The sequence below is a fragment of the Somniosus microcephalus genome, chromosome 7 (assembly GCF_052327205.1).
Source record: "Somniosus microcephalus isolate GS21.2 chromosome 7, FLI_Smic_1.0, whole genome shotgun sequence".
NCBI lineage: Eukaryota > Metazoa > Chordata > Chondrichthyes > Squaliformes > Somniosidae > Somniosus > Somniosus microcephalus.
In genome coordinates, this window is record NC_140993.1 from 72,808,086 (window position 1) to 72,832,978 (window position 24,893).

Genomic DNA, 24,893 nt, shown 5'->3' on the forward strand with positions numbered 1-24,893 from the left:
GCTTGCAAGCGTCTCTGTAGCTAAGCAACAGCTTCAGCTAGACACTTGCAGAGCCAGGAATGGAGAAAAAAAGCAACGAAAAGTAAAAAAAGTTATCTGAACCGACTCCTGAATTTTGCCGGTGGATAGAGCATTCTGGAGATTTAACCTCCGTTTAAACGAAAGTTTCCTGTACTTCTCTCGACCCCTCCACTGTCTCTAATTTGTCACATTGGTTGTCCGACATCTAGTACTGGATGAACAGAAATATCCTCCAACTAAATTTTGAGAAGACCGAAGCCATTGTCTTCGATCCCCGCCACAAACTCCGTTCCCTAGCCACCGACTCCATCGCCCTGCCTGGCAACTGTCCGAGGCTGAACCAGATTTTTCGCAACCTTGGTGTTGCATTTGACCCCGAGATGACCTTCCGACCAAATATTCGCTCCATCACCAAGACTGCCTAATTCTACCTCAGTAACATCGCCCGTCTCCACCCTTGCCTCAGCTCATCCGCTGCTGAAACCCTCATCCATGCCTTTGTTACCTCTAGACTTGACTATTCCAACGCACTCCTGGCTGGCCTCCCCTCTTCCACCCTCCATAAACTTGAGCTCATCCAAAACTCTGTTGCCTTAATCCTAACTCGGACCAGGTCCCATTCACCCATCACTCGTGCTCGCTGACCTATATTTGCTCCCAGTTGAGCAACGGCTCGATTTAAAAATTCTCATCCTGGTTTTCAAATCCTTCCGTGGCCTTGCCCCTCCCCATCACTGTAACCTCCTCCAGCCTTACAACCCTCCGAGATATCTGCACTCCTCCAATTCTGGCCTTTTACACATCCCCTATTTTAAGAGCTCCATCACTGGCGGCTGTGCCTTCAACTGCCTCGGCCCTAAGCTCTGGAATTCCCTCCCTAAATCTCTCTGCCTTTCTTTCCTCCTTTAAGACACTCCTTAAAACCTACCTCTTTGCCTACCCTAAAATCACCTTATCTGGCTCGGTGTCAAATTTTGTTTGATAACGCTCCTGTGAAGCGCCTTGGGACGTTTTACTACATTAAAGGTGCAATATAAATGCAAGTTGTTGTTGGTATTGGAGGTTGTCACTGTCAACCAATCAAACATGCTTTATTTTGAATTTAAATGGAAAGTGGAGCTGGAGTGAAGTCCAGACATTAAGCAGGAGTTGGAAGAGATAGATACATGGCCGAAGAGGTAAATTTTGATGAGTCTCTTCACGTGCCAAGAGATGTAACTAGGTGGAGGAATTTAGGGAAAGAGTTGCATAGTGCAGGTTCCTGGTGCGGAAAGCTCTGCCACTAAAGGTGGAGGATGCATTGCAGACCAGAGCAGGAAGAGAGATGGGGACAAAGAAAACAAAGAGTTGGGATAAATGGTTCGTTCTCGGGCTGGCAATCAGTAACGAGTGGTGCCCCACAGGGATCAGTGCTGGGACCCCAACTCTTTACAATCTATATTAACGATTTGGAGGAAGGGACCGAGTGCAACATATCCAAGTTTGCCGACGATACAAAGATGGGAGGGAAAGCAGTGAGTGAGGAGGACATAAAAAACCTGCAAAAGGACATAGGCAGGCTAAGTGAGTTGGCAGAGATTTGGCAGATGCAATATAATGTTGGAAAGTGTGAGGTTATGCACTTTGGCAGAAAAAAATCAAAGAGCAAGTTATTATCTAAATGGAGAGAAACTGCAAAGTGCTACAGTTCAAAGGGATCTGGGGGTCCTGGTACATGAAACACAAAAAGTTAGTATGCAGGTGCAGCAGGTGATCAGGAAGGCCAATGGAATCTTGGCTTTTATTGCAAGGGGGATGGAGTATAAAAACAGGGAAGTCTTGCTGCAGTTATACAGGGTATTGGTGAGGCCACACCTGGAATACTGCGTGCAGTTTTGGTTTCCATATTTAAGAAAAGATATACTTGCTCTCGAGGCGGTTCAGAGAAGGTTCACTCGGTTGATTCCAGAGATGAGGGGGTTGACGTATGAGGAAAGGTTGAGTAGGTTGGGACTCTACTCATTGGAGTTCAGAAGAACGAGAGGTGATCTTATCGAAACATATAAGATTGTGAGGGGGCTTGATCGGGTGGATGCGGTGAGGATGTTTCCACTGATGGGTGAGACTAGAACTAGGGGGCATAATCTTAGAATAAGGGGCTGCCCTTTCAAAACTGAGATGAGGAGAAACTTCTTCACTCAGAGGGTAGTAAATCTATGAAATTTGCTACCCCAGAGAGCTGTGGAAGCTGCAACATTAAATAAATTTAAAATGGAGATAGGCATTGTCCTAGCAGATAAGGGAATTAGGGGTTACGGGGAGAGGGCAGGGAAGTGGACGTGAGTCTAGATTCAGATCAGCCACGATCCTATTGACTGGCGGAGCAGGCCCGAGGGGCCGTATGGCCTACTCCTGCTCCTATTTCTTATGTTCTTATAAACTGGGGCACAAGGCTGGAGGAGGTTGCAGAGATGGGGTGGACAAAAGCCCCAGGGATTTGTAAATGAGGATAAGGATTTTCAAGCTGGAAGATGGTTGGAGTCAGAAAAGACAGGGGCATTAGGTGGGAGCAGGACATAGTACACACTAGAATGTGCACGACAGAGTCCTAGATGAAATAGAGTTTGTGTGTGGTGGTGTTTGGAAGGAGACGGTTAAGAGAAGTCGAGCCTGGAGGTAAGGAATCATGAATGAGGGTTTGAGTAGCAGTGGGGTTGGAGTAATCATTCAGGTGGAAAATGCTGCAGAGATGGAAATCGGCAGTCTGGAGGTCAAATTTTATCGCGGGGCGTAAGTGCAGAGTGCCAGGATCCAGGGCAGGCGGGAAGCGCACGAGTCAGCGCCAGTGGAAGGCCCAGGCCATTTACCATGTTGCAGCATGGACTCCTGCCCAAACCCAGTGGGAGGGAGGAGTAAGCTGGCAGGCAGGCAGGTCGCCACCGGGGACCAAAGGAACCATCCTTGGCACTAAAGTAAGTTGACAGGAGATATTTTCAGGTTCAGTCTCACCAATTACTCCTTTAATCTTCAGTCCTCTATGATCCAAAGCGTACATTTGTACTGCCAATAATTGGATGACCAGGAATTCTAAGAGAGAAACCTACTCCATAAGCCGGCTATTGAAATATAACACATGCATACATGAAATCCTCCGAAATCACACTGGGCCAGACTTTAAAATACAGACAGCCTTTTCCTGCTGGCTGCCCAAAATCATGATGCCCCATGACAAAGACAGAGCGTCAGACTGCTTGTTCTCAGAATTGTGGGTAGACAGTATATCTTTCATTATTTAGTTTGTGTGCGGTGGTGTTTGGAAGGATTAACCTAGAATGGCTGTCTTCATTCAATATTGAATGAAGGCAATCTTTGTTGATAACCCAAGATGCTTAACAATGAATGTGACTATTTCAGCTAACCAACCCCCGGGAGTTTCACAATGTTTACACCTAGTGACTCATAAATAAGCAACAGCAACAATGCTGTCACGTCTACATTAGAATTACTGTGATCTCCCCCAAAATAACAAATTAACACTTCAAACCCCTATTGCAATCGGCTGGCTCGTTGTGATGAAAAGATGTTGTGTGCAGCTTTGGTAGTTAACTCCTTATATGCTGAATCAAATATTACAGAAATACAAGTTACAAATTACAACTGAAGCAACCCAGGCAAATTCCAATTTACCACAGGTTAAATAAAAAGACATACACTGCAAAATATTACATTTGTGCCACTTCACTGTATTGAGAGAAAAAAATATTGAACTGCACAATATTTCAAAATTCACATCAGCACAAAACTAACAGGTGAAGAGTTTTGTTAGCGCTCCAATTAAACCAAGAGTTTGTCTTGGCTAGGGTTCAATCTACAAGTGAATCTACACTGGATTCACTCTGGAGTAAAACTCAAGTGCTGATTTTCCGACTTTGCACTGCTGGTGGGTCTCTCACCCAGGAATGTGCGTACCAGGAATTGCTGGCCTGACGCTTACAATTTTCAATGCACTTTTAGTGGATTGAAAATCATGGGCAGCACGTCTGTGATTTCCTGATGCACGTGTTGGTGGGCAAGGCTTCCTACTGGCAGCACGATTTCCAAAACTTGGCCCCGATACGACCAACAGCAGCTAAAATGGCCGACCTGGCTATTCTGGTGCCGCTAGCTTCAGTTGAAGTTACAAATCATTCTTAGATCACAATGTTTTAAATATAAATATACCATTTAACATTTGATTTTCATTGCTACAGCAAAATGTCTGAAACATCAGTAAACTGCATCAACATGGTAAGCAAATGCCCAAATATAAAAGTTAATCTAAGTTATCCTCCTCACCCCAAAGCTCCCCTTCCTTAACCAAAGAAACGTCCTTACCAGTTTAGATAATGCCCGGGAACCCGCATAGATACTACCAACAAACAGTAATGCACCAGGGAACCAGGAAAACTTGGCAGACCTATCAAAGTTTAAATAACATGGTTAGCTACAAAAGTCAAATACTATTATTGTAATGTATCTGTTTATATCATTTCTTGGATCTAATGTTACTTGACTAACAATGTTCATTGTTTTGTCGCTTGACTAGTCAGAAGTCCATTTCCCAGCAATATTTTGCTAACCAGGTTTACACTGTTTCAGCTTCTTGATTCACTAAGATACAGATGCTGGAAAGTTCCTCAAAGCTCTCCCGATCGGCCACCATAACTTCAGCAGAAACTCGGTTTATGGTGTCGATCCGGGGTTTTCACTGATTTTCTGTCAGAGTTACGGTGGCAGCAGATCGGGAGAGGCCGCAAGGAAGTTCCCAGTGAAAATTTATTTTACTCTGACTATTCAAATAAAATAGGTGGGTTGCTAGTGATAAGTCCCAAACTTCCACACGATGAGCTACACCAGATTTGTTTTTAATTCATTCTCGGGATGTGGACGTCGCTGGCAAGGCCAGCATTTACTGCCCATCCCTAGTTGTCCAGAGAAGGTGATGGTGGGCCGCCTTCTTGAAAGTGGTTTGATATAACTGAGTGGCTTGCTAGGAATTGGGAGTTTCAGTTTAAACTTGAATTGCGATTTATATATTCAGCTTAAATCAGTAATTCTAAGCAATGAAAGGTGTGAGATCGCTGGATCTGAAGCCTGGATCCAGTATGTATTTTAGTTCCAGTGAATGGTATTATCACAATTCCCTTACCATAGAACATTACTTCTGATCTCCACCCATCCTAGTTTCCAGGCTATCTGAAGCAATAAACATCCCACAAACGTCTGCCACCTATAAAAGAAAATGGGGGAGGACGAAGAAGTAATTACAATTCACAACAAATCATGGACCAGTTCAAAAGTTCTAAACTCTACAAAATTACCTGTGGAGAATACTTACCCTTGAAAAAGTGTGGGATAGGTAAACTTCAGTACTGAAAGGACATACTGAAAAAAATGAAAGACTAATTAGATATTTGTGTGTTAGAGTAAGACCAATTACAGAATTTCAAATCAAAATGTTTAAAGTGGTGCAGCTCTGGAAACAGATGTTCAAACGCGGACATCCCAGTGCGTGAGTTTCGTCAATTGAAGCAATGTCATCTACTGTCCCTAATTCAGCACAGAAATTAACCACTAGGTTTACGCAGTGCTGCATATCTGGCTTTCAGGTTCATTGTCCAATGGCCCTTGCTGTTAATTCTTACAGTAGATGTGTCCTTTATCTAGAAATTATCAGTAGCACAATCCTTTTAGCATTGAGTATACAACACAATTATCAGCTTTCAGTAGCCCAACTAACAATATTTATATAGTGCCTTTAACATTGAAAATGTCCCAAGGCGCTTCACAGAAACGTAAGATGACATAAATTGTTACAGAGCGAAAGAAGGATATTAGGACAGGTGACTAAAAGCCTGGTCAAAGAGGCAAGTTTTAAGGAGGGTCTTAAAGCACATATACCAGAAACGCTGTCTACGGAGGTCACGGTCCATCATCAAAGACCCTACCCACCCCAGCCACAGTCTGTTCGCCCTCCTGCCATCTGGGAGACGCTACAGATGCATTCGCACCCGTACGACCAGATTTAGGAACAGCTTCTTTCCCAGGGCTGTCATCCTACTGAACTCCACAAAGAAACACTAAAGCCTGCACATCTGCCAATGCACTTTATTATGGTTATGTTTATGTTAATATACTACAAGCCAAATGTATGTTGAATGATTAAATGTCTTAATCCAAATGTACTCTCTCGGGAGCCGCAAGCCTACATTTCGTTGTACTGCACTTGTGCACTAACAATGACAATAAAAGTTGATGTGATTTGATTTGATAAAGGTGCAGAGAGAAGTGGAGTTGCTGAGGGAGGGAATTAGGCAGAGTCAGTGTTGTTTTATGAAAGGGAAATCGTGTTTGACAAATCTAGTGTTTTTTGAGGGTGTAACGGACAGGGTAGATAAGGGGAACCAGTGGATGTAGTATATTTGGATTTTTAGAAGGCAATTCGAAAAAGTGCCACACAAGGGGTTGTTACACAAGATTAGGGCTCATGCACTAGCATGGATTGAGGATTGGTTAATGGACAGAATGGAGGAATAAACTGGTCATTTTGGGGTTGGTAGTGGTAGGTTGTAACTAGTGGAGTGCCGCAAGGATCAGTGCTTGGGTCTCTGCTATTTACAATCTAGATCAAGGACTTAGAGGAGGGGACAGAGTGTAATATAACAATACAAAGCTAGGTGAGAATAAGCTGCGAGGTGGATACAAAGAGGCTGCTTTTGGGATATAGCCCAGTTAAGTGATTGGGCAAGAAGGTGGCAGATAAGAGTATAACATGAGTAAAGGTGAAATTTGGTAGAAAGAATAGAAAAGCAGAATAATTTTTACAAAGGTGAGAGACTATTAAATGCTGGTATTCAGACGGATTTGCGTGTTCTTGTACACAAATCACAGAAAGTTAACATGCAAACAATTAGGAAGGCAAATGGAAGGAAGGTTACCCTTTATTGCAAGAGGGTTTGAGTATAAGAGTATTGAAGTTTTGCTGCAATTATATAGGGCTCTGGTGAGACCACACCTGAAGTACAGTTGTGGTCTTCTTACCCAAGGAAGGATATACTTGCATTAGAGGCTGTGCAACGAAGGTTCACTAGATTAATTCCTGGGATGAAACGGCTGTCCTACAAGGAGAGATTGAGTAGAATGGGCCTATGTTCTCTGGAGTTTAGAAGAATGAGAGGTGATCTCATTGAAATATAAGATTCTGAGGGGGATTGACAGGGCAGGTGTTGAGAGGTTGTTTCCCCTGGCTGGGGAGTCTAGAACCAGGGGTCACAGTCTCAGGATAAGGGGTCAGCCATTTAGGACTGAGAGGAGGAGAAATGTCTTCACTCAGAGGGTGGTGAATCTTTGGAATTCTCTGCCAGAGGGTTGTGGAGGCTCAGTCGTTGAATATATTCAAGACGGAGATCGATAGATTTTTGGACACTAGGGAAATCAAGGGAATGGGGATAGGGCGGGAAAGCGCAGTTGAGGTAGAAGATCAGCCATGATCTGGCGGAGCAAGCTCGAGGGGCCGTATGGCCTATTCCTATTTCTTATGTTATGAATTCCAGAGCTTAGGGTCTAGACAGCTGATGGCATGCCCGCCAATGGTGGGGTGAAGGGAGTGGGGGATACACGAGAGCAATGCTCCCTTTAAGTTGTGTGGCCGCGCGGCGCTCCAGGCAACCCGCGCAGCCGGCATTTCAATGTAAAACCACACATTGCCGGTATTTTGAATGGCCCGCACAGCTCCTTAAAATGGCCGCGCAGGACCTAAAAAATTACAGCAAGCATTGCACAAGAGGCCATAGTTGGAGGAAGGCATTGTTCTTGAAGGGTTGGAAGAGGTTAGAGGTAGTGAGGGTCTAGGCCCTGGACGGATTTGAACTCGAGGATGAGAATTTTTAAATTGTGGCGTGGTCGGACCAGGAACCAAAAAAGGATAGCGAGCACAGGGGTGATGGGTGAGCGGAGCTTGGTGCGGGTTAGAATACGGGCAGAAGAGTTTTGTATGTGTGAAAGTTTATGGAGAGCGGAAGATGGGAAGAAGATTGGAATAGTCGAGTCTGGAGGTGACAAAGCACGGATGAGGGTTTCAACAGCAGATAAGCTGAGGCAAGGGCAGAGACAGGCGACGTTACGGAAGTGGACGTAGGCGGTCTGTGATGGAGAGGATTATGGGGTCAAATAGAATGTCGAGGCCGCAAACAGTGCAACCTGAAACAGTGGCCAGGGAGGAGGATGGAATTGCTGGCGAGGGAAGAGAGTTTATGGCAGGAGCCAGAGACAATGGCTTTGGTCTTCCCAATGTTTAATTGAAGGAAATTGCAGCTCATCCAGGACCGGATTTTGGTCAAGCAGTCTGACAACAGAGGCAGTGGAGGGCGAGAGAGGTAGAGCTGAGGGTCGTCAGCATACATGTGGAACCTGATGTCACGTGTTCAGATGATGTCACTGAGGGTTTGGAGTGCCCTGAGGATGTAGAAGGCGCTAGATTACTTCCTTGCATCCTTCACCACTCGCATCCCCTTCCTCCTTTCTGTAACGACCGCCCCTGGAATTACTGTTCGTGGTTATATCGGCAAACACGGCAGCCAATTTTTACACCGTTAGGACCCACAACATTTGACTAGCTTGTTAGTGATATTGGTTGGGAGATCAATATTGGCCAGAACACCTTCCCTGCTCTTCTTCGAGATACATGGTATCTTTTATATTCACCTGAGACAGTAGATAGGGCCTCGGTTTAATGTCTCATTGCAGTGTCAGTCAAGATTACGTGCTGGAGTGAGGACTGATCCCTGATCCCACAACCTTCTGACTCAGAGGTGAGAGTACCACGACTGAGCCAGAACTTTGCCGTTAACTCCAGAGACTCTCTGCAAGCATTCCACTCCAAACTCTTAATAGCTGGTTTTCAAGGTTCTGAAAGCATGAGTTACTCACATTCATTTACTCAATCAGATGCTATACATTGTCTGACTCATCTTTCTTAGTGCATAAAACAAACCAAACATTTATTTTCCTAGATATTTACTGGGTACGGTAGCATAGTGGTTATGTTACTGGACTAATCCAGAGACGAGTTCAAATCCCAGCACGGCAGTTGGGGAATTTAAGTTCAGTTAATTGAATAAATCAATAATTGTGACAGACTTCCATGAAATACTGGATTGTTGTAAAAACCCATCTGGTTCACTAATGTCCTTTAGGGAAGGAAATCTGCCATCCTTACCTGGTCTGGTCCATGTGTGACTCCAGACCCACAGCAATGTGGTTGACTCTTAACTGCCCTCTGAAATGGTCTAGCAAGCCACTCAGTTGTCACCACCTTCTCAAGGGCAATTAGGGATGGGCAATAAATGCTGGCCATGCCAGCGACGCCCACATTGCAGAAACTATCATTTTGTTCACATGTAGCAGTGTCTGTCCCAAAAAAGGACTGATTAATTAGGGGCCAATAATTATCTGGGAATGATTTTGAAGTAGTAATCTATTCAAAGGGTGATGAGGTAGCATCCTTTTCAATTCTGTCCCTCGAGAAATGAGCTCCAGTGCTTTGTTTGCTTTTTTTAGAAATAGTCTTATTAACCTAAGTCGCTACTTTTAATGATTTGTGTGTCTGTACCCCAGATCTCTCTGTTGCACTACCCCATTTAGACACTTGTTTTCCATAGGAGTATGTGGCTTTTGTCACGTTAGCTTTGACAAATTTGTGATCATCCTACTTTTATTCTGACTCGGCCAAATTTATACTACCACAACTGATTGAACCATTCTTCCCACATGATGACTACCAGCCTGGAGTTCCACTTTCTCAAGTGAAGGCAACAGAGAAGTTAAAACAAATTACAAAAAAATTGAACTGCTCTAGGCTAGGTGTACAAGTAGGATTTTTTTTTTTTTTTTTTTTAATAAACACAATGAATTCTTACAAGTAGGATAATTTACAGTTTCTATTACCTGAACTCAGCTCTCTTTCTTGTAAATGCAAATCAATTTCAAAATGCTGGTTCACCAAGAAAATACCAGTTCCACAACATGCATCACATAATTCGGCATTCAATAAAACAAAGCCAGGACTGTCATCTGCAACCTAACCCATTATTCCTTTCAAGAATGCAGAGCAATGACACCTCCTAGTCTTAAAGGGGAACACACCTGCCTTTTATTTTACATGCTACAACCGCTCTCTTTATTGAATAGTGCATCTTCTGGCTTACTGCAAGCAGTACCACAGGTGATTCACTGATATATTTTATATACTAAAAGTACAAGTAGTGTTGCTATTTGAATTGTACAATTGATTTTCTTTAAGCAAAGGTATCTTGACATTTCTAATACATAAACAAGATGACATTTTTCCTGTGTGCTATAAACCCATTTAAAAAGTCTCACTTTATGATTTTGTTACAGAGCCCAGACAAAATCATCCCACCAAGTCTGTTTTCATTCCAAAATAGAGGTTGTCCCCTACACTCCCCCACCCTTCAATTGCTTTGTCTTTGATGCAGAAGAATTTGTTAAGATTTCCACTAGCATTCAGCATCAGAAAAGATAACACCAGAACAGAGACCCCCCGCCCCCAATCACACCACCATCCTGCCCCCTCTTCAGCACAGAGACTTGGCTCAATATTTTGCCTCCCTTTGTATAATGATTCTGGTTCCAAAGAGCTGCACTTATGTTAGAAGCACCACTGCAAACTTCAGCTGAGTGGCAGCTCCTTCCCAGAGCCAGAACAGGACTTTTATTTATACTTGTGTAGCGGTACCACGGAGTGTCCCTTACTTATAGGACATAATAATTCCCTTTACCTACGTTGTATTGAGTTTGCATGTTCGGGCCGTTGCCCCTTTAAGAACGCGAGCCGGGCCAGCTCGGCCTCCTGCTCCCGCGACAATTGCCGGCCCAGCTCGGCCTCTCGCTCCCGCGACTTCGGCCACAACAGCCAGCTCCAATGCCGGGTGCCGGGTAAACGTGAGAACGTCATCACGCAATTCACATGACCGCCCCAAGCGCGGGCAAACGCGATGACGTCACGTCACGCCCCAAACGCGGGAAACGCGAGCAACGCGATGACGTCATCACGCAAACCTCCGGACTGCCTAGTCAGTCCTCGTGGCGTCCCCACTGGGGAAAGACCTGTTCCACGACTCTCCTGCATTGTTCTACGTTGTTTGCTGTATTTCATCTAATAATCCAACATTAAAATCCTGTTTCTTGTTCTTCCGAGTCAAGCTCCGTTATTTGTTAGGAATACACCTATTCCTACACTTGGATTATTTAAAAAGCCAACAAAAGATTGTTTAAACATCAACCCAGGCTAGCAGGTCACTGAATAAATTGGAAGAGTGAGCAGAGGCTGGGTCAGGCTGAAGCTGGGGTGGGCTGAACTAAAGCAAGCTGGGGGTGGGGTGGGCTGAGGTAGTTGAGCTGAAGCTGGGGTGGGCCGAGCTGTGGCGGGCCGAGCTGTGGCAGGCTGAGGTGGGTGAGTTGAGCTGAAGCTGGGGTGGGCCGAGCTGAAGCGAGCTGGGGGTGGGTTGAGCTGAGCTGAAGCTGGGGTGGGTTGAGTGAGCTGAAGCTGGGGTGGGTTGAGTGAGCTGAAGCTGGGGTGGGTTGAGTGAGCTGAAGCTGGGGTGGGTTGAGTGAGCTGAAGCTGGGGTGGGTTGAGTGAGCTGAAGCTGGGGTGGGTTGAGTGAGCTGAAGCTGGGGTGGGTTGAGTGAGCTGAAGCTGGGGTGGGTTGAGTGAGCTGAAGCTGGGGTGGGTTGAGTGAGCTGAAGCTGGGGTGGGTTGAGTGAGCTGAAGCTGGGGTGGGTTGAGTGAGCTGAAGCTGGGGTGGGGTGGGTTGAGTGAGCTGAAGCTGGGGTGGGTTGAGTGAGCTGAAGCTGGGGTGGGTTGAGTGAGCTGAAGCTGGGGTGGGTGAGTTGAGCTGAAGCTGGGGTGGGTGAGTCGAGCTGAAGGGTGGGTGAGTCGAGCTGAAGCTGGGGTGGGCCGAGCTGAAGCGAGCTGGGGTGGATGAGCTGAGCTGAAGCTGGGGTGGATGAGCTGAGCTGAAGCTGGGGTGGATGAGCTGAGCTGAAGCTGGGGTGGATGAGCTGAGCTGAAGCTGGGGTGGATGAGCTGAGCTGAAGCTGGGGTGGATGGGGGTGTGGGCTGAGCTGAAGCTGGGGTGGGCGAGTGGAGCTGAAGCGGAGCTGGGGGTGGGCTGAGCGGAGGTAGGTGGGCTGAGATGAAGCTGCTGGTGGGCAAGTTGAGCTGAAGCTGGGGTGGGGGTGGGGGTTGGCTGAGCGGAAGTGGGTGGGCTGAGGTGGGCGAGTTGAGCTGAAGCTGAGGGTGGGGTGGGCGTAGGTGAGCTGAAGGTGGGGGTGGGCTGAGCTGAGCTGAGCTGGGGTGGGGTGGGCCGAGCTGAAGCTGGGGTGGGTTGAGGTGGGCGAGTTGAGCTGAAGCCGAGCTGGGGGTGTGGGTTGAGTGGGGTGGGCTGAAGTAAAGCTGGTGGTGGGCCGAGCTGAAGCTGAGCTGGGGGTGGGGGTGAGCTGAAGGTGGCCTGAGGCGGAGTTGAACTGGTGTTGGTAAAAGTTCAGTCCGACTCCTGCTCGCTGCCTGTTCCCATCCACCTCACCTTGTTGGTAAAATAGGAAGCGATGAATAGGAGCGAGAAGCAGAGCTGAAGTCCCTTTAACCACATCTGTGTATTATAAGCCGCCACGACGGCCCCGCATTACGGGCACACTGGAACCCACAGCAGCTTATCTGCTGAAAGCCGCATCCTTCGCACTGAGAGCGAGTGCTCCGAAGCCATCTTAGAGACACGTCGCTCTGCCGAAGAGCCAATCAGCGGCACATCCTGCTCCGGGCCGAGCTCTTAAAGGGGCAGCGCGACTGCACTGGCACCGGCTGGACAGGCATCAATCACCCTGGGACCAGCAGAGCAGGACCAGCAGAGCCCTGTCCACCAGCACCTCGTCCACCAGCACCTCCAGTAGCGCCAGTATTAACACGGCAACCTTCATATGGCTAATTTCTCTCCACGGATGTTGCCTGGCCTGCTGAGTTTTTCCAGCATTTTCTGTTGTTATTTCGGATTTCCAACATCTGCAGTATTTTGCTATCGTACCTTCATATGGCTCTATTCCTTTAACCACGAATCACTATACTTGGCCTAATTAAAAATTTAGATCCCTTGCTGGAGATTGGGTTTAAGAAGTGGGTTACTGTGTTGCCCAGAGATGTGAAAATTAGAGCTCAAGACAGGTTTCAGATGTAATAAGCAGCCAAAAACAAATCTCTTGTTTTGATCATGGGCTAGATTTTGCTGTGAGCGGTGAACGAAGCCCAAAGTCTTTCTGTGGGCTTTTGCAGGGCAATTTTCTGCTGCCAACCTTCCCGTGCAAGTGCAGGAGATGCAACACCTGCCCTTATACCATCCCCCTTCCCACTGTCCAGGGCCCCAAACACCCCTTCCAGGTGAAACAGCGATTTACTTGTACTTCTTGCAATTTAGTATACTGTATTCGCTGCTCACGATGTGGTCTCCTCTACATTGGGGAGACCAAACGCAGATTGGGTGACCGCTTTGCGGAACACCTCCATTCAGTCCGTAAGGGTGACCCCGAGCTTCCGGTCGCCTGTCATTTTAATTCACCGCTCCATTCCCACTTAGACCTCACCATACTCGGGCTCTTGCATTGTTCCACGGAAACCCAGCGTAAGCTCGAGGAACAGCACCTCATCTTCCGATTAGGCACTTTACAGCCTTCGGGACTCAATATCGAGTTCAACAATCTCAGATCATAACCTCGGCCCCCATTACATTTTTACATATATTTTTTATCCACACCTTTGTTTTGGCCCTCCCCCCTTTTTTTCTCTCTCATGGCAGCTGTCTCCCATTCTGCCAGCACATTTCACACCTAATCTAGAGCCGTCTTTTGTCTCCACTAGTCCTATCACCATCTCGTCTCGTTTTGAATACCTCTTAATGTCTCTTCACTTCTCTTTTGTTCTCTCCCAGCCCCCAAACTGGCCTTTTAATCTGTTTCATTTCCTGTGCTTTTTCAGTCTTGACAAAGGGTTTCGACCTGAAACGTTGACTCTATTTCTCTCTCCATGGATGTTGCCTGGCCTGCTGAGTTTTTCCAGCATTTTCTGTTGTTAATCCAAACAGCATAGCGCCCTCTACAGGGCATCTGGGGCCTGTGTGAACAGGGCAAGCAACCGCAGCGCAGACTGAACCAGGAAGTGTAATTAGAATAGTGAGTTCAATGTCAAATCAGGTACAGGAAAGCCAAATAAAGAGAGGAAAAGAAAGTTTGGATTAAGAGCAAGAGATAAAAGAGACAGAAAAAGAAAGTAAAACATTTCCTTCATTTAATTTTTTTTTATCGTCTCCCAACAATAATTAAAAACTGAAGAATTGAGACTCCACACTCGTAAAAGTTAATTTTCAGTTCCAGAGAGGTTGTTTGGCAGTAATTAAGACTCACCACATTGTTTAAAGGGTACTTAGACTGGAATGGACAAGCCCTAACTTTCTGTGGTGAGTTTAGTCCATATCTCCGAGGTCAGTACAGGAACTTCACGCCGTTCAATACATTTGAATGGGGAGCCAGACGGCGAGATGCCATTTCCGTGCAGCTTACGGAGCAGCGGCGCAACTCAGATAGTAACTTCTGGATTTTCGCATTTAACTACGCATGTAAGCTCACCGGAAGTTGCTGTTCAATTTGCACATAAATAATGGTGAGCGCTGTTAGCCTTGTAGTGTATGTACTTTGCAGAAGGAACTATATTCTGCAGCCCCTGTATACTGCAGTACCAGTAGTGACCACCCCTGTATATAAGCCTGTGTAGTAACTTTTGCATAGTAGTTCCAGTTTGTCTCCACTCAGTAAAGACCTGTTATAAGCAACTCCTGCAGTCCGTGTCTCAATTACACACGGACATAATACTGGCAATGAGCAGATCCGAAATTATCTACAGTCTGCACCACCTCATGGGGATCCATCCCTGAAGCGAAGTTCTCAGAGGTCGAGGCCAGAAGGAAGAAAGAAAAAAAATAGAAATAATAAAACAAACAGAAGAAACGGGCGTCGACCGTGGGCAACCGCCTCTGATTCATCGGAGTTGAAGATTTGCAGGCGAGGCTGTCGAGTGCGGGGCTTGGTTATCCTGTCGATGGTGTTCCAGCTAATCGGGCTGGTGGCAGGTAGTACACTGATCCTTCCTGGGCTGCGGCGGGCTAGAGCTCGATCGGGTGGCTTTTCAACGGGGCCGAGCAGCGTTGTCGGGAAGAGGAGAGAGAGAGAGAGGGTGGAGCACACAGGGCGCGGCCGGTGCTACGAAGCCAGGCAGCGTACAGACCCGCGAAGAGGGAGGAAAGTGTCCCGCAGGGTTGCTCCGACGACGGGGAAATAAAAGAAATTAGAAGCGCAGAAAGCCGCGAGGAGCTGCAGTTTGCCACGGGAACCGCGGAGAGCGGCGTTAGCAGCAGCGCGGGGGGGGAAGTCCGCGAAGAGCATAGGGCGTCGCCATCAAGGCACAAAACACCAGCAACAGCGCTAGCAGCAGCGGGGAAGAGGGAAAGCGCGGGGGGCGCCATTTTGTTAAATCGGGGAAGAAGGCAAAGCGCGGGAGGCGCCATCTTAGATTTCCAAGATGCCGAAGACTGGCAATATCACTGCCTTTGATAATCCAATAGAAGACTGGACCACGTATGTGGAAAGAGTCGAAGTATATTGCGAGGCAAACGAAGTAGCCAATGAGAAAAAGGCATTGGTACTACTAAACTTAATGGGCGCAAGAACGTACGGCCTATTGCGGAACCTGATTACTCCAGCCAAACCGATGGCGAAGAGTTTTAACGAAATTGTTGATATCCTACAGGAACGCCTAAATCCTACACCGCTGCTGATAGCAGAAAGATTTAAATTTCACAGGAGAAATCAGCATAAAGATGAGAGCAATGCTGATTACCTTACGGAACTACGCAAACTAGCAAAGCACTGCCAGTTCGGAGCAGGACTGGCAGATACCCTACGGGACAAATTTGTCTGTGGACTCCTGAGTGAAGGAACCCAGAAGAGGTTACTCTCAGAGAAAGAGCTGATGCTGGATAAGGCTTTCAGCGTGGCAGAATCGTATGAAGCAGCAGCAAGGGGAGCTGTGGAAATACAGCAAAAGCCACAGGAATACGGCACCCACGAAATGACACGGGGATTTGAAAAATGTTATCGCTGCGGCAGAACAACCCATGACCAGAAGGACTGCTGGTCCAAGGACAAAATATGCAGGCAATGCGGAAAGATGGGATACATTGCACGAGTTTGCAGGTCTGGGAAGAAGACTAACGACAACAAAAAGGCTACTAAGGAACAGTACAGGAAAGTACAAAAGATGACGGACAGTAGTTCCGAAGACCAGATGAGCGATAGTGAATCCGGGAACAAGAGACTAAGCTGTCTCAAACTTCACAACGTAATCGCAAAAGAGGATCACCAGACCATTTGGGTCACCCTCACGATAGCAGGGTCCCAAGTCAAAATGGAATTGGATACAGGATCAGCCCTGACCGTCATGAATCGACGAGACTACGAGCGGCTATTCTCACACATACCCTTGAAAGAGACATCCATTGTCTTGAAGACGTATACGGGGCAAAAAGTATACCCCAGAGGGAAAATAAGGGTGCCTGTCGAATACAACGGCAAGGAAATACAGAAATTGTATCTGTACATACTGCAAGATGGTGGACCACCGTTATTGGGACGTAAATGGATCAGAAAGATAAGTTTAGATTGGCACTCCATTCAGGCACTGACAGTGGCTGGTAAAAAGGATGACGACGTCACACCTGGACGATTGTCAAAAATCTTAGCTAACGCCAAAGAGGTATTTCAACAAGAACTGGGAACTCTTAAAGGCGTAACCGCCTCGATAAAAATAGAAGAGAATGCAATTCCCAAGTTTTTCAAAGCAAGACCGGTACCATATGCAATTCGCCCAGCTGTCGAGGCAGAGCTGGAGAATCTGGAGAATGCAGGCGTGTTATCTAAGGTAGACTGGAGCAAGTGGGCGACACCCATCATTCCTGTCATGAAGAAAACGTTAAACAATAAGTCTGAGGAGCCAAGGAAGGTTCGCATCTGTGGGGACTTCAAGGTGACGGTGAACCCAGTCCTTCACACAGTACAATATCCTCTCCTGAGGACAAAAGATATTTTCGCCTCACTATCTGGAGGGAAGCGTTTTACAAAAATTGACCTAGCACAAGCATATTTGCAGATGGAGGTTGAAGAATCCTCTAGGAAGTATCTCACGATAAACACTCACAAAGGTGTTTACCAGTATAATCGACTGGTATTCGGAGTAGCATCAGCTCCGGCGATATGGCAAAGAGCGATGGAACAAGTCCTGCAAGGGATTCCGGGGACTCAGTGTTACTTGGACGACATAGAAACATAGAAACATAGAAGATAGGAGCAGGAGTAGGCCATTCGGCCCTTCGAGCCTGCTCCGCCATTCAATGAGATCATGGCTGATCATCGAAACCCTAGCACCTGGTTCCTACACCGACAGCCATCCCACCCAAGCCCTATCCCCGTAACCCCATAACCCCATGTATTTAATCCCCCCTAACACTAAGGGTCAATTTTTATCATGGCCAATCAACCTAACCCGCACATCTTTGGACTGTGGGAGGAAACCGGAGCACCCGGAGGAAACCCACGCAAACACGGGGAGAATGTGCAAACTCCACACAGACAGTCACCCGAGGCCGGATTTGAACCCGGGTCCCTGGCGCTGTGAGGCAACAGTGCTAACCACTATGCCACCGTGACAGGTGAAGATGACAGTGAACACCTTGCCAACCTAGAGCAGGTGCTCACTAGACTAAGAGAACATGGGCTACGAGCCAATCGCCCCAAGTGCGAGTTTTTTAAGAAACAGATATCGTATTTTGGCCACGTGATTGATGAAGAGGGGTTACATAAGTCCCCTGACAAAATTGAAGCGGTAGTTAAGGCTCCAGCGCCTGAAAATGTGTCGCAACTGAGGTCATTCCTCGGATTGGTGAATTGCTACCATAAGTTTTTGCCAAATTTGTCCACAATTCTGCACCCACTGAACACCCTGCTACAAACTGGAGTAGCATGGAAATGGAGCGATGAATGTAAGCGGGCCTTTCAGAAGAGTAAAGACCTAATCACTTCAAGAGAAGTATTGGCTCACTACAACCCATCACTACCGATAAGACTGGCGTGTGATGCGTCTCCCTACGGCATTGGAGCGGTACTGTCACATAAATTCCTTGATGGTTCAGAGAGGCCGATAGCTTTTGCGTCACGCTCGTTAACTTCAGCCGAGCGTAACTACGCCCAAATTGACAGAGAGGCCCTCAGCCTGGTGTGGGGGGTGAAGAAGTTCAATCACTACCTGCACGGTCAGAAATTTACTCTACTAACTGATCATCAACCTCTTGTCTCCATTTTCAACCCTCAGAAGGGCGTCCCGATAATGACAGCACAACGGCTACAGAGGTGGTCCCTTTTCCGAGCGGCACACCAATATGACATCGAGTACAAAGGAACTAAACAGCATGGGAATGCTGATGGATTGTCGCGCCTACCGTTGCCAACGGTGGAAGAAGCACCTGCAGTGGACCCAGTGGAGATATTCCACTCGACAATAGTCGAATGTCTCCCTGTGACGAATGCAAACATAGAAAAGGAAACACGAAATGACCCAACACTCTCCTGGGTCTATGATTTAACGGTGAAGGGATGGCCAGCACATGGTGAACCACTGTTGCCAGCATTCTCGCCGAGAAGAGAACAGCTGTCAGTGTGCAGAGGAACCTTGATGTGTCGATCCAGAGTAGTAATTCCACCCAAATTGAAGGATAGAGTGCTCAATGAGCTTCATGAGGGTCATCTGGGAGGGGTAAAAATGAAGAACTTAGCCAGAGCGTTTGTGTGGTGGCCGGGAATCGATAGAGAAATTGAAGAGATGACCAAGAGCTGTACAGGATGCCAGAAGGTCCAAAACGCCCCACCACAAGCCCCTCTACATCCATGGGAGTGGCCCTCATCTCCATGGCAAAGGGTGCACATTGATTTTGCTGGTCCATTTATGGACTTGATGTTTTTAATTGCGGTGGATGCACATTCAAAGTGGCCAGAGGTAATAAAAATGTCCTCAACCACCACAGAAAAAAACTATCACAGTCTTACGAACCATATTCGCCAGAAATGGGCTGCCTGAACAGATTTGCTCTGACAATGGACCACAGTTTGTGTCTGAAGAGCTCCGGACGTTCTTAAAGAACAATGGTGTTAAGCATTACACACCCGCCCCATATCATCCAGCCACCAATGGATTGGCTGAGAGGTTCGTTCAAACATTCAAGAAGGCTATCAAGGCAATGTGTAATGAAGACATACCCCTACAACACAAGGTGGATAACTTCTTGTTTGCCTACCGGAATGCGACACATGCGGTTACCAACCAAACTTCAGCCATGATGTTCTTCAATCGAAGACTACGATGCCGCTTGGATTTGGTTAAGCCAAACATCAGAAGAGATGTGGAGAACAGGCAGTTTCAGAATATGAATGAAAGGCTGACCAGGAGTTTTAAGATAGGTCAACCAGTTTTGGCCCGGGACTACCGCACAGAGAAATGGCAGCCAGGAACGATCTGTACACGGCAAGGACCTCTAATGTATACCGTGGACGTTGGAGAGAGCATTGTAAGACGCCATGCTGACCAGATTCTCGAGTCACTGGAAAACGTCAATTCCACACCACGATCCGATACACCTGGTGATGAAACCAAAGTACCAATTGCATCTACCTCAGAATTGGTGATATTGGAAGCAGACGAACCAAACAACGACGTTGATCCCGAATCAACTTTGCCAGAAGAACCTGATACCCCAAAGAGACGTTATCCAGACAGATTCAGGAAGCCTCCTCAAAGACTGAACTTATAATTGCTTAAATTCAGCTAATATATCTAGCAACTGTAATTGTAAATATGTTATTTAATTATTAATCGAATGTTATGTACTGTTTAGCTAAAAGGGGAGGAATTGTAGTGTATGTACTTTGCAGAAGGAACTATATTCTGCAGCCCCTGTATACTGCAGTACCAGTCGTGACCACCCCTGTATATAAGCCTGTGTAGTAACTTTTGCATAGTAGTTCCAGTTTGTCTCCACTCAGTAAAGACCTGTTATAACCAACTCCTGCAGTCCGTGTCTCAATTACACACGGACATAATAAGCCTCACCATTATTTTCACAGCAAAATCTGCTCCCATATGCCTCTGATTATTGATTTGTCCTTGATTTTGCAGTTCCGATGTTGTGAAGATTTTCTCCTCCACGGCTTTCCATGGGGCAACGAAAATCTTGTTTCGTTCAATTACTCCAGCATAGTAATTTCAGAGGAACCATCCCAAATATTGGAGAGGGGTCAGTAACGTATTGGGAACAGGCATCCGCGCCTGTAGCGGCACAACCAGGGGTGAACGACAGGACTTTAGAGAGGCACTAATACAAAAGCAAAATACTGTGGATGCTGGAAATCTGAAGTAAAAACAGAAAATGCTAGAAATACTCAGCAGGTCAGGCAGCATCTGTGGAGAGAGAAACAGAGTTAACATTTCAGGTCGAAGACCCTTCGTCAGAACTGGAAAAAGTTGGAGATGTAACAGGTTTTTAAGCAAGTGTAGGGACAAGGAGAGGAGGGAGGGGAGGAAAGAACAAAAGGGAAGGTCTGTGATAGGGTGGAAGGCAGGAGAGAAGAGACAAAAGGGATGATGGTGCGAGGCAAAAGGATATGGTAATGGGACAAGTTAAGAAACAAAAGGTGGCTCGAGATGAAGTGTAAATTGCAATGGCAGAATGATTGACAGCTGCCATGTGAGAGAGAAAAAAGAATGATAGGGGCCGAGGTTATGGTCTGAAATTGTTGAACTCGATGTTGAGTCCAGAAGGCTGTAAAATGCCTAATTGAAAGATGAGGTGCTGTTCCTCGAGCTTACTTTGAGCTTCATTGGAACAGTGTAAGAGGCCATGGACAGAGAGGTCAGAGTGGAGCAGAGAGTTAAAGTGACAGGCGACCGGAAGCTCAGGGTCACTCTTACGGACTGAATGGAGGTATCCTGCAAAGCGGTCACCCAATCTGCGTTTGGTCTCCCTAATGTAGAGGAGACCGCATTGTGAGCAGCGAATACAGTATACTAAATTGCAAGAAGTACAAGTAAATCGCTGTTTCACCTGGAAGGAGTGTTTGGGGCTCTGGACAGTGGGAAGTGAGGAGGTGAAAGGGCAGGTGTTGCATCTCCTGCACTTGCACGGGAAGGTGCCGGGCGAAGGGGAAGGGGTGTTGGGGGTGACACTCTGAGTGCAGCAGGCTAGTCAGGCCAACGGATGGAATATTTTTACTTCCTTTGTCACTCCCATCTTAGCAGGCCCACAATACAATTGTCACTGTGATGTCCACATTCAGCCCAGAACAGCCCCTACCCCTGTTTTCAGCAGACGTAGGTACCAGAGTGTCTACCGGAGTCATAACTGATGGGATATCTGTCTGGCCCGGCAGTGGCCCCTGACATGCCTCCAAACTACTGTCAAGATATGGGAGGGCAGGGGAAGAAGCATCTGCACCCCCTTAATTGAAATTTGCTGTGGTCTTGTGAATGGGATGTAAAACTGGTGGATCTGTGTTCCGGCCTGAATTGCGATGCCTCTGCCTCCACTACAGAAATCCATCCAAGAAGGTGCAGAGTTTGTAGCCTGGTTTATTTATGTCCAAACAGCAGCTTCCGTCTCTTATCTTTGATGGTTCCACTCCTAGTCCTTCATCTCAACATATTTGGGCCAGTACCCTTACTGATCCCAAATGGAACACCGACAGCTTCTGCATTGCTAAAGCTGCCTCTGAGAAGCTTGTTTTCCTCTTTTTTGCCAAATACTTATTTTTATTAATAGTTTTTAACTCTCCATAAAGTGCAATTTCATCCAAGACTTGAACCCTTCTCCCAGTACTTGGGAGTACTCTTGCACACTTGAACAGGTTACAAGAAAATGATAAAAACATTTTTGGCTCACGAATGTGCCAGCATGTGTGGGATGAGTTCTGGAATTTATTGTATTTGTTCTTGGGATATGGGCACACGGACGTGACTGCATTTATTGACTATCTCTAGGGGCCTTCTTCTTGAACCACTGCAGTCCTTGTGGTGATGGTGCTCCCACACTAGTGTTAGGCAGGGAATTCCTCAATATTGACCCAACGATGCTGAAGGAACAGGGATGTCCAAGTCAGGATGGTGAGTGACTTGGAGTGTAACTTGGAGGTGATGGTGTTCCTATGATATTGCTGCTCTTGTCTTCATTGGTGGTAAGGAGGTGCTGTAGAAGTAAACATGGTGAATTGCTGCACTGCATCACATAGATCATATATAATACAGCCACAATGTGCCTGCAATAGAGGGGCTGGATATTGAATTCAGTGGCATGGGTGTCGATTAAGCGAACTGCTCTGTCCTGAATGTTGTTGAGCATATTGAATGTTTTCGCAGCTGCACCTATGCAGGCTATTTATGAGCATTCCATCACATTCCTGACTGAAGCCTTGTAGATAGAATCATAGAATGATAAGTATTTATCCAATTCCCTTTTGAAAGTCACTACTGAATCTGCTTCCACCACCCTTTCAGACAGTGCATTCCAGATCACAACTCACTGTGTAAAAAAATGTCTCCTCTTATCGTCTCTGTTTTTTTGGCCAATCTTAAATCTGTGTCCTCTGGATACCGACCCTTCTGCCATTGGAACAGTTTTTCCTTATTTACTCTATCAAAACTGTTTATGATTTTGAACACCTCTGTCAAATCTCCTCTTAACCTTCTCTTCTCTAAGGAGAACAACCCCAGCTTCTCCAGTCTCTCCACATAGCTGAAGTCCCTCATCCCTGGTACCATTCAGGTAAATCGCCTCTTCACCCTCTGGTGGAGAAGCTTTGAGAGGTCAGGAAGTGAGCCACTTGTCACAAAGTACTCAGCCACTGCCCTTCTATTTTTGCTATAGTGTTGATATGGCTGATCCTGTTAAGCTTTTATTCAATGGTGGTCGCCAATATGCTGATAATGGGTATCTCAGAAATAGTGGTGCCATTGAGTGGGCTTTCTTCTGTTCAAGAGGATCATTACTTGGAATTTATTTAGTGTGAATGTTATTTGCCATTTGTTAGTTCAAGCCTAGATGTTGTCTTGGTCCTGCTGGAGGCTGACATGGGCTGCTTCATCATCAGTGGAGTTTAAATGAAGCTGAACACTAATATTGTCAGTGAATCAGCCCCTTTCCTGATCTTATGACAGAGCTGAAGATGATTGGGCCGAGATCTTCAGCAGTGATGTCCTGGGACTGCGATGGTTGGCCATTGATAACCACAACCATCTTCTTTTGCTTTGGGTGTGACCTCAGCCAACCCTTTGGCTCCCATGGACCTCAATTTTTTTTAGGGTTGCTTGGTGCTGCTTTGATGTCAAGAGCACCTCTCACCTCTCCTCTGGCCTTCATCTCTTGCGCCCATGTCTAGATGAGGCTGTGATGAGGTCTGGAGCTGAGTGGTTCTGATGGAAGCTGAACTGAGCATCAGTAAGCAGATTATTGGTGAGCAGGAATTACTTGATGGCACTATTGATGATTCTTACAAACTGTAAGATGTAAGCATGGTTGCTTATCACAAAATAAATCCCAATTACCACATTAGTGTTAGGATGAGTACACTTCGGGAGACTGAAATTGTTGTCTTTGCTAATTTTAACAAAAAAAGTAGACATGAGTAAACAGTAAATTAAAGTTTATAATATCAAATAATTGAATCCATAATTCCCTCTAGATATCACAGGGTTCAGAGGCTCATAGGAGCTAAATACCACTTTTGATTCAAGCCAACTTCTTCAAATTTAATGACAATAGGAATTTCAGCTCCCTAGGAAAGCTCAACAAACAACAAGAATTTGGAGCACACAGGTACACACAGCTGGAGTAATATTATAAACAAGAATATTTGTGCTTTCATCATACAAGAAAGGTGAAACACTAATGAAGTAGTACATTTTAAGATTTAGTAGACTGCCACAGGGACAAATCTTACCTAATTCATTCTATTCATGTTTAATCAAAAACGTGTTTGCCACAAAATTCAATTCCATTTTCTTGAGACTTAGGGATTAGTGTCATGTTAATTCTCTTCTTCTCTTCTCAGAGCCGAGGATGACTTGCTTCCACACTAAGAATGAGTTCTCAGGTGACTGATGAGTCCAATGCGGGACCTACAGTCTCTGTCACAGGTGGGGCAGACGGTGGTTGAAGGGGCGGGTGGGTGGGGTGCTTGGGTTGACGCGCGCTCCTTCCACTGTTTGCGTTTGGCTTCCACTTGCTCTCGGTGAAGAGACTCGAGGTGTTCAGCGCCTTCCCGAATGCTTCTCCTCCACTTTGTGCGGTCTTGGGCCAGGGATTGCCAGGTGTCGGTGAGGATGTTGCACTTTTTCAAGGAGGCTTTGGGGGTGTCTTTGAAATGTTTCCTCTGCCCGCCTGGGGCTCTCTTGCCGTGTCGGAGCTCCGAGTAGAGCGCTTGCTTTGGGAGTCTCGTATCGGGCATGCGGACGATGTGGCCCATCCATCGGAGCTGATCGAGCGTGGTCAAAGCTTTGATGCTGGGTATGTTGGCCTGAGCGAGAACACTGACGTTGGTGCGCCTATCCTGCTAATGGATTTGCAGGATCTTGCGGAGGCAGCGTTGGTGGTACCTCTCCAGGGCTTTGAGGTACCTGCTGTACATGGTCCATGTCTCTG

The 24,893-nt window shown here is 46.5% G+C and overlaps 1 protein-coding gene across 5 annotated transcripts in view; it reads right to left on the reverse strand.

Moving 5' to 3' along the window:
• slc35d4 (solute carrier family 35 member D4) overlaps window positions 1–12,869 on the reverse strand; it is a 289,967-nt gene extending 277,098 nt beyond the window's left edge. For 2 of the 5 annotated variants that reach the window (XR_015078978.1, XM_085992596.1), the window contains exons 1-4: window positions 12,645–12,869; window positions 5,378–5,424; window positions 5,189–5,269; window positions 4,375–4,456 (exon numbers count right to left, since the gene is read on the reverse strand). Coding sequence is in view for 4 of the 5 variants with exons in the window: in XM_085992596.1 (XP_085848722.1) it covers window positions 4,375–4,456; window positions 5,189–5,269; window positions 5,378–5,424; window positions 12,645–12,710 (276 nt within the window). In the remaining variant the exon portion in view is untranslated. The remainder of the gene's footprint in view (window positions 1–4,374; window positions 4,457–5,188; window positions 5,270–5,377; window positions 5,425–12,644) is intronic. The other 3 variants (XM_085992599.1, XM_085992598.1, XM_085992597.1) reach the window with 2 other exon arrangements.
• Between the last annotated feature and the right edge of the window lie 12,024 nt (window positions 12,870–24,893).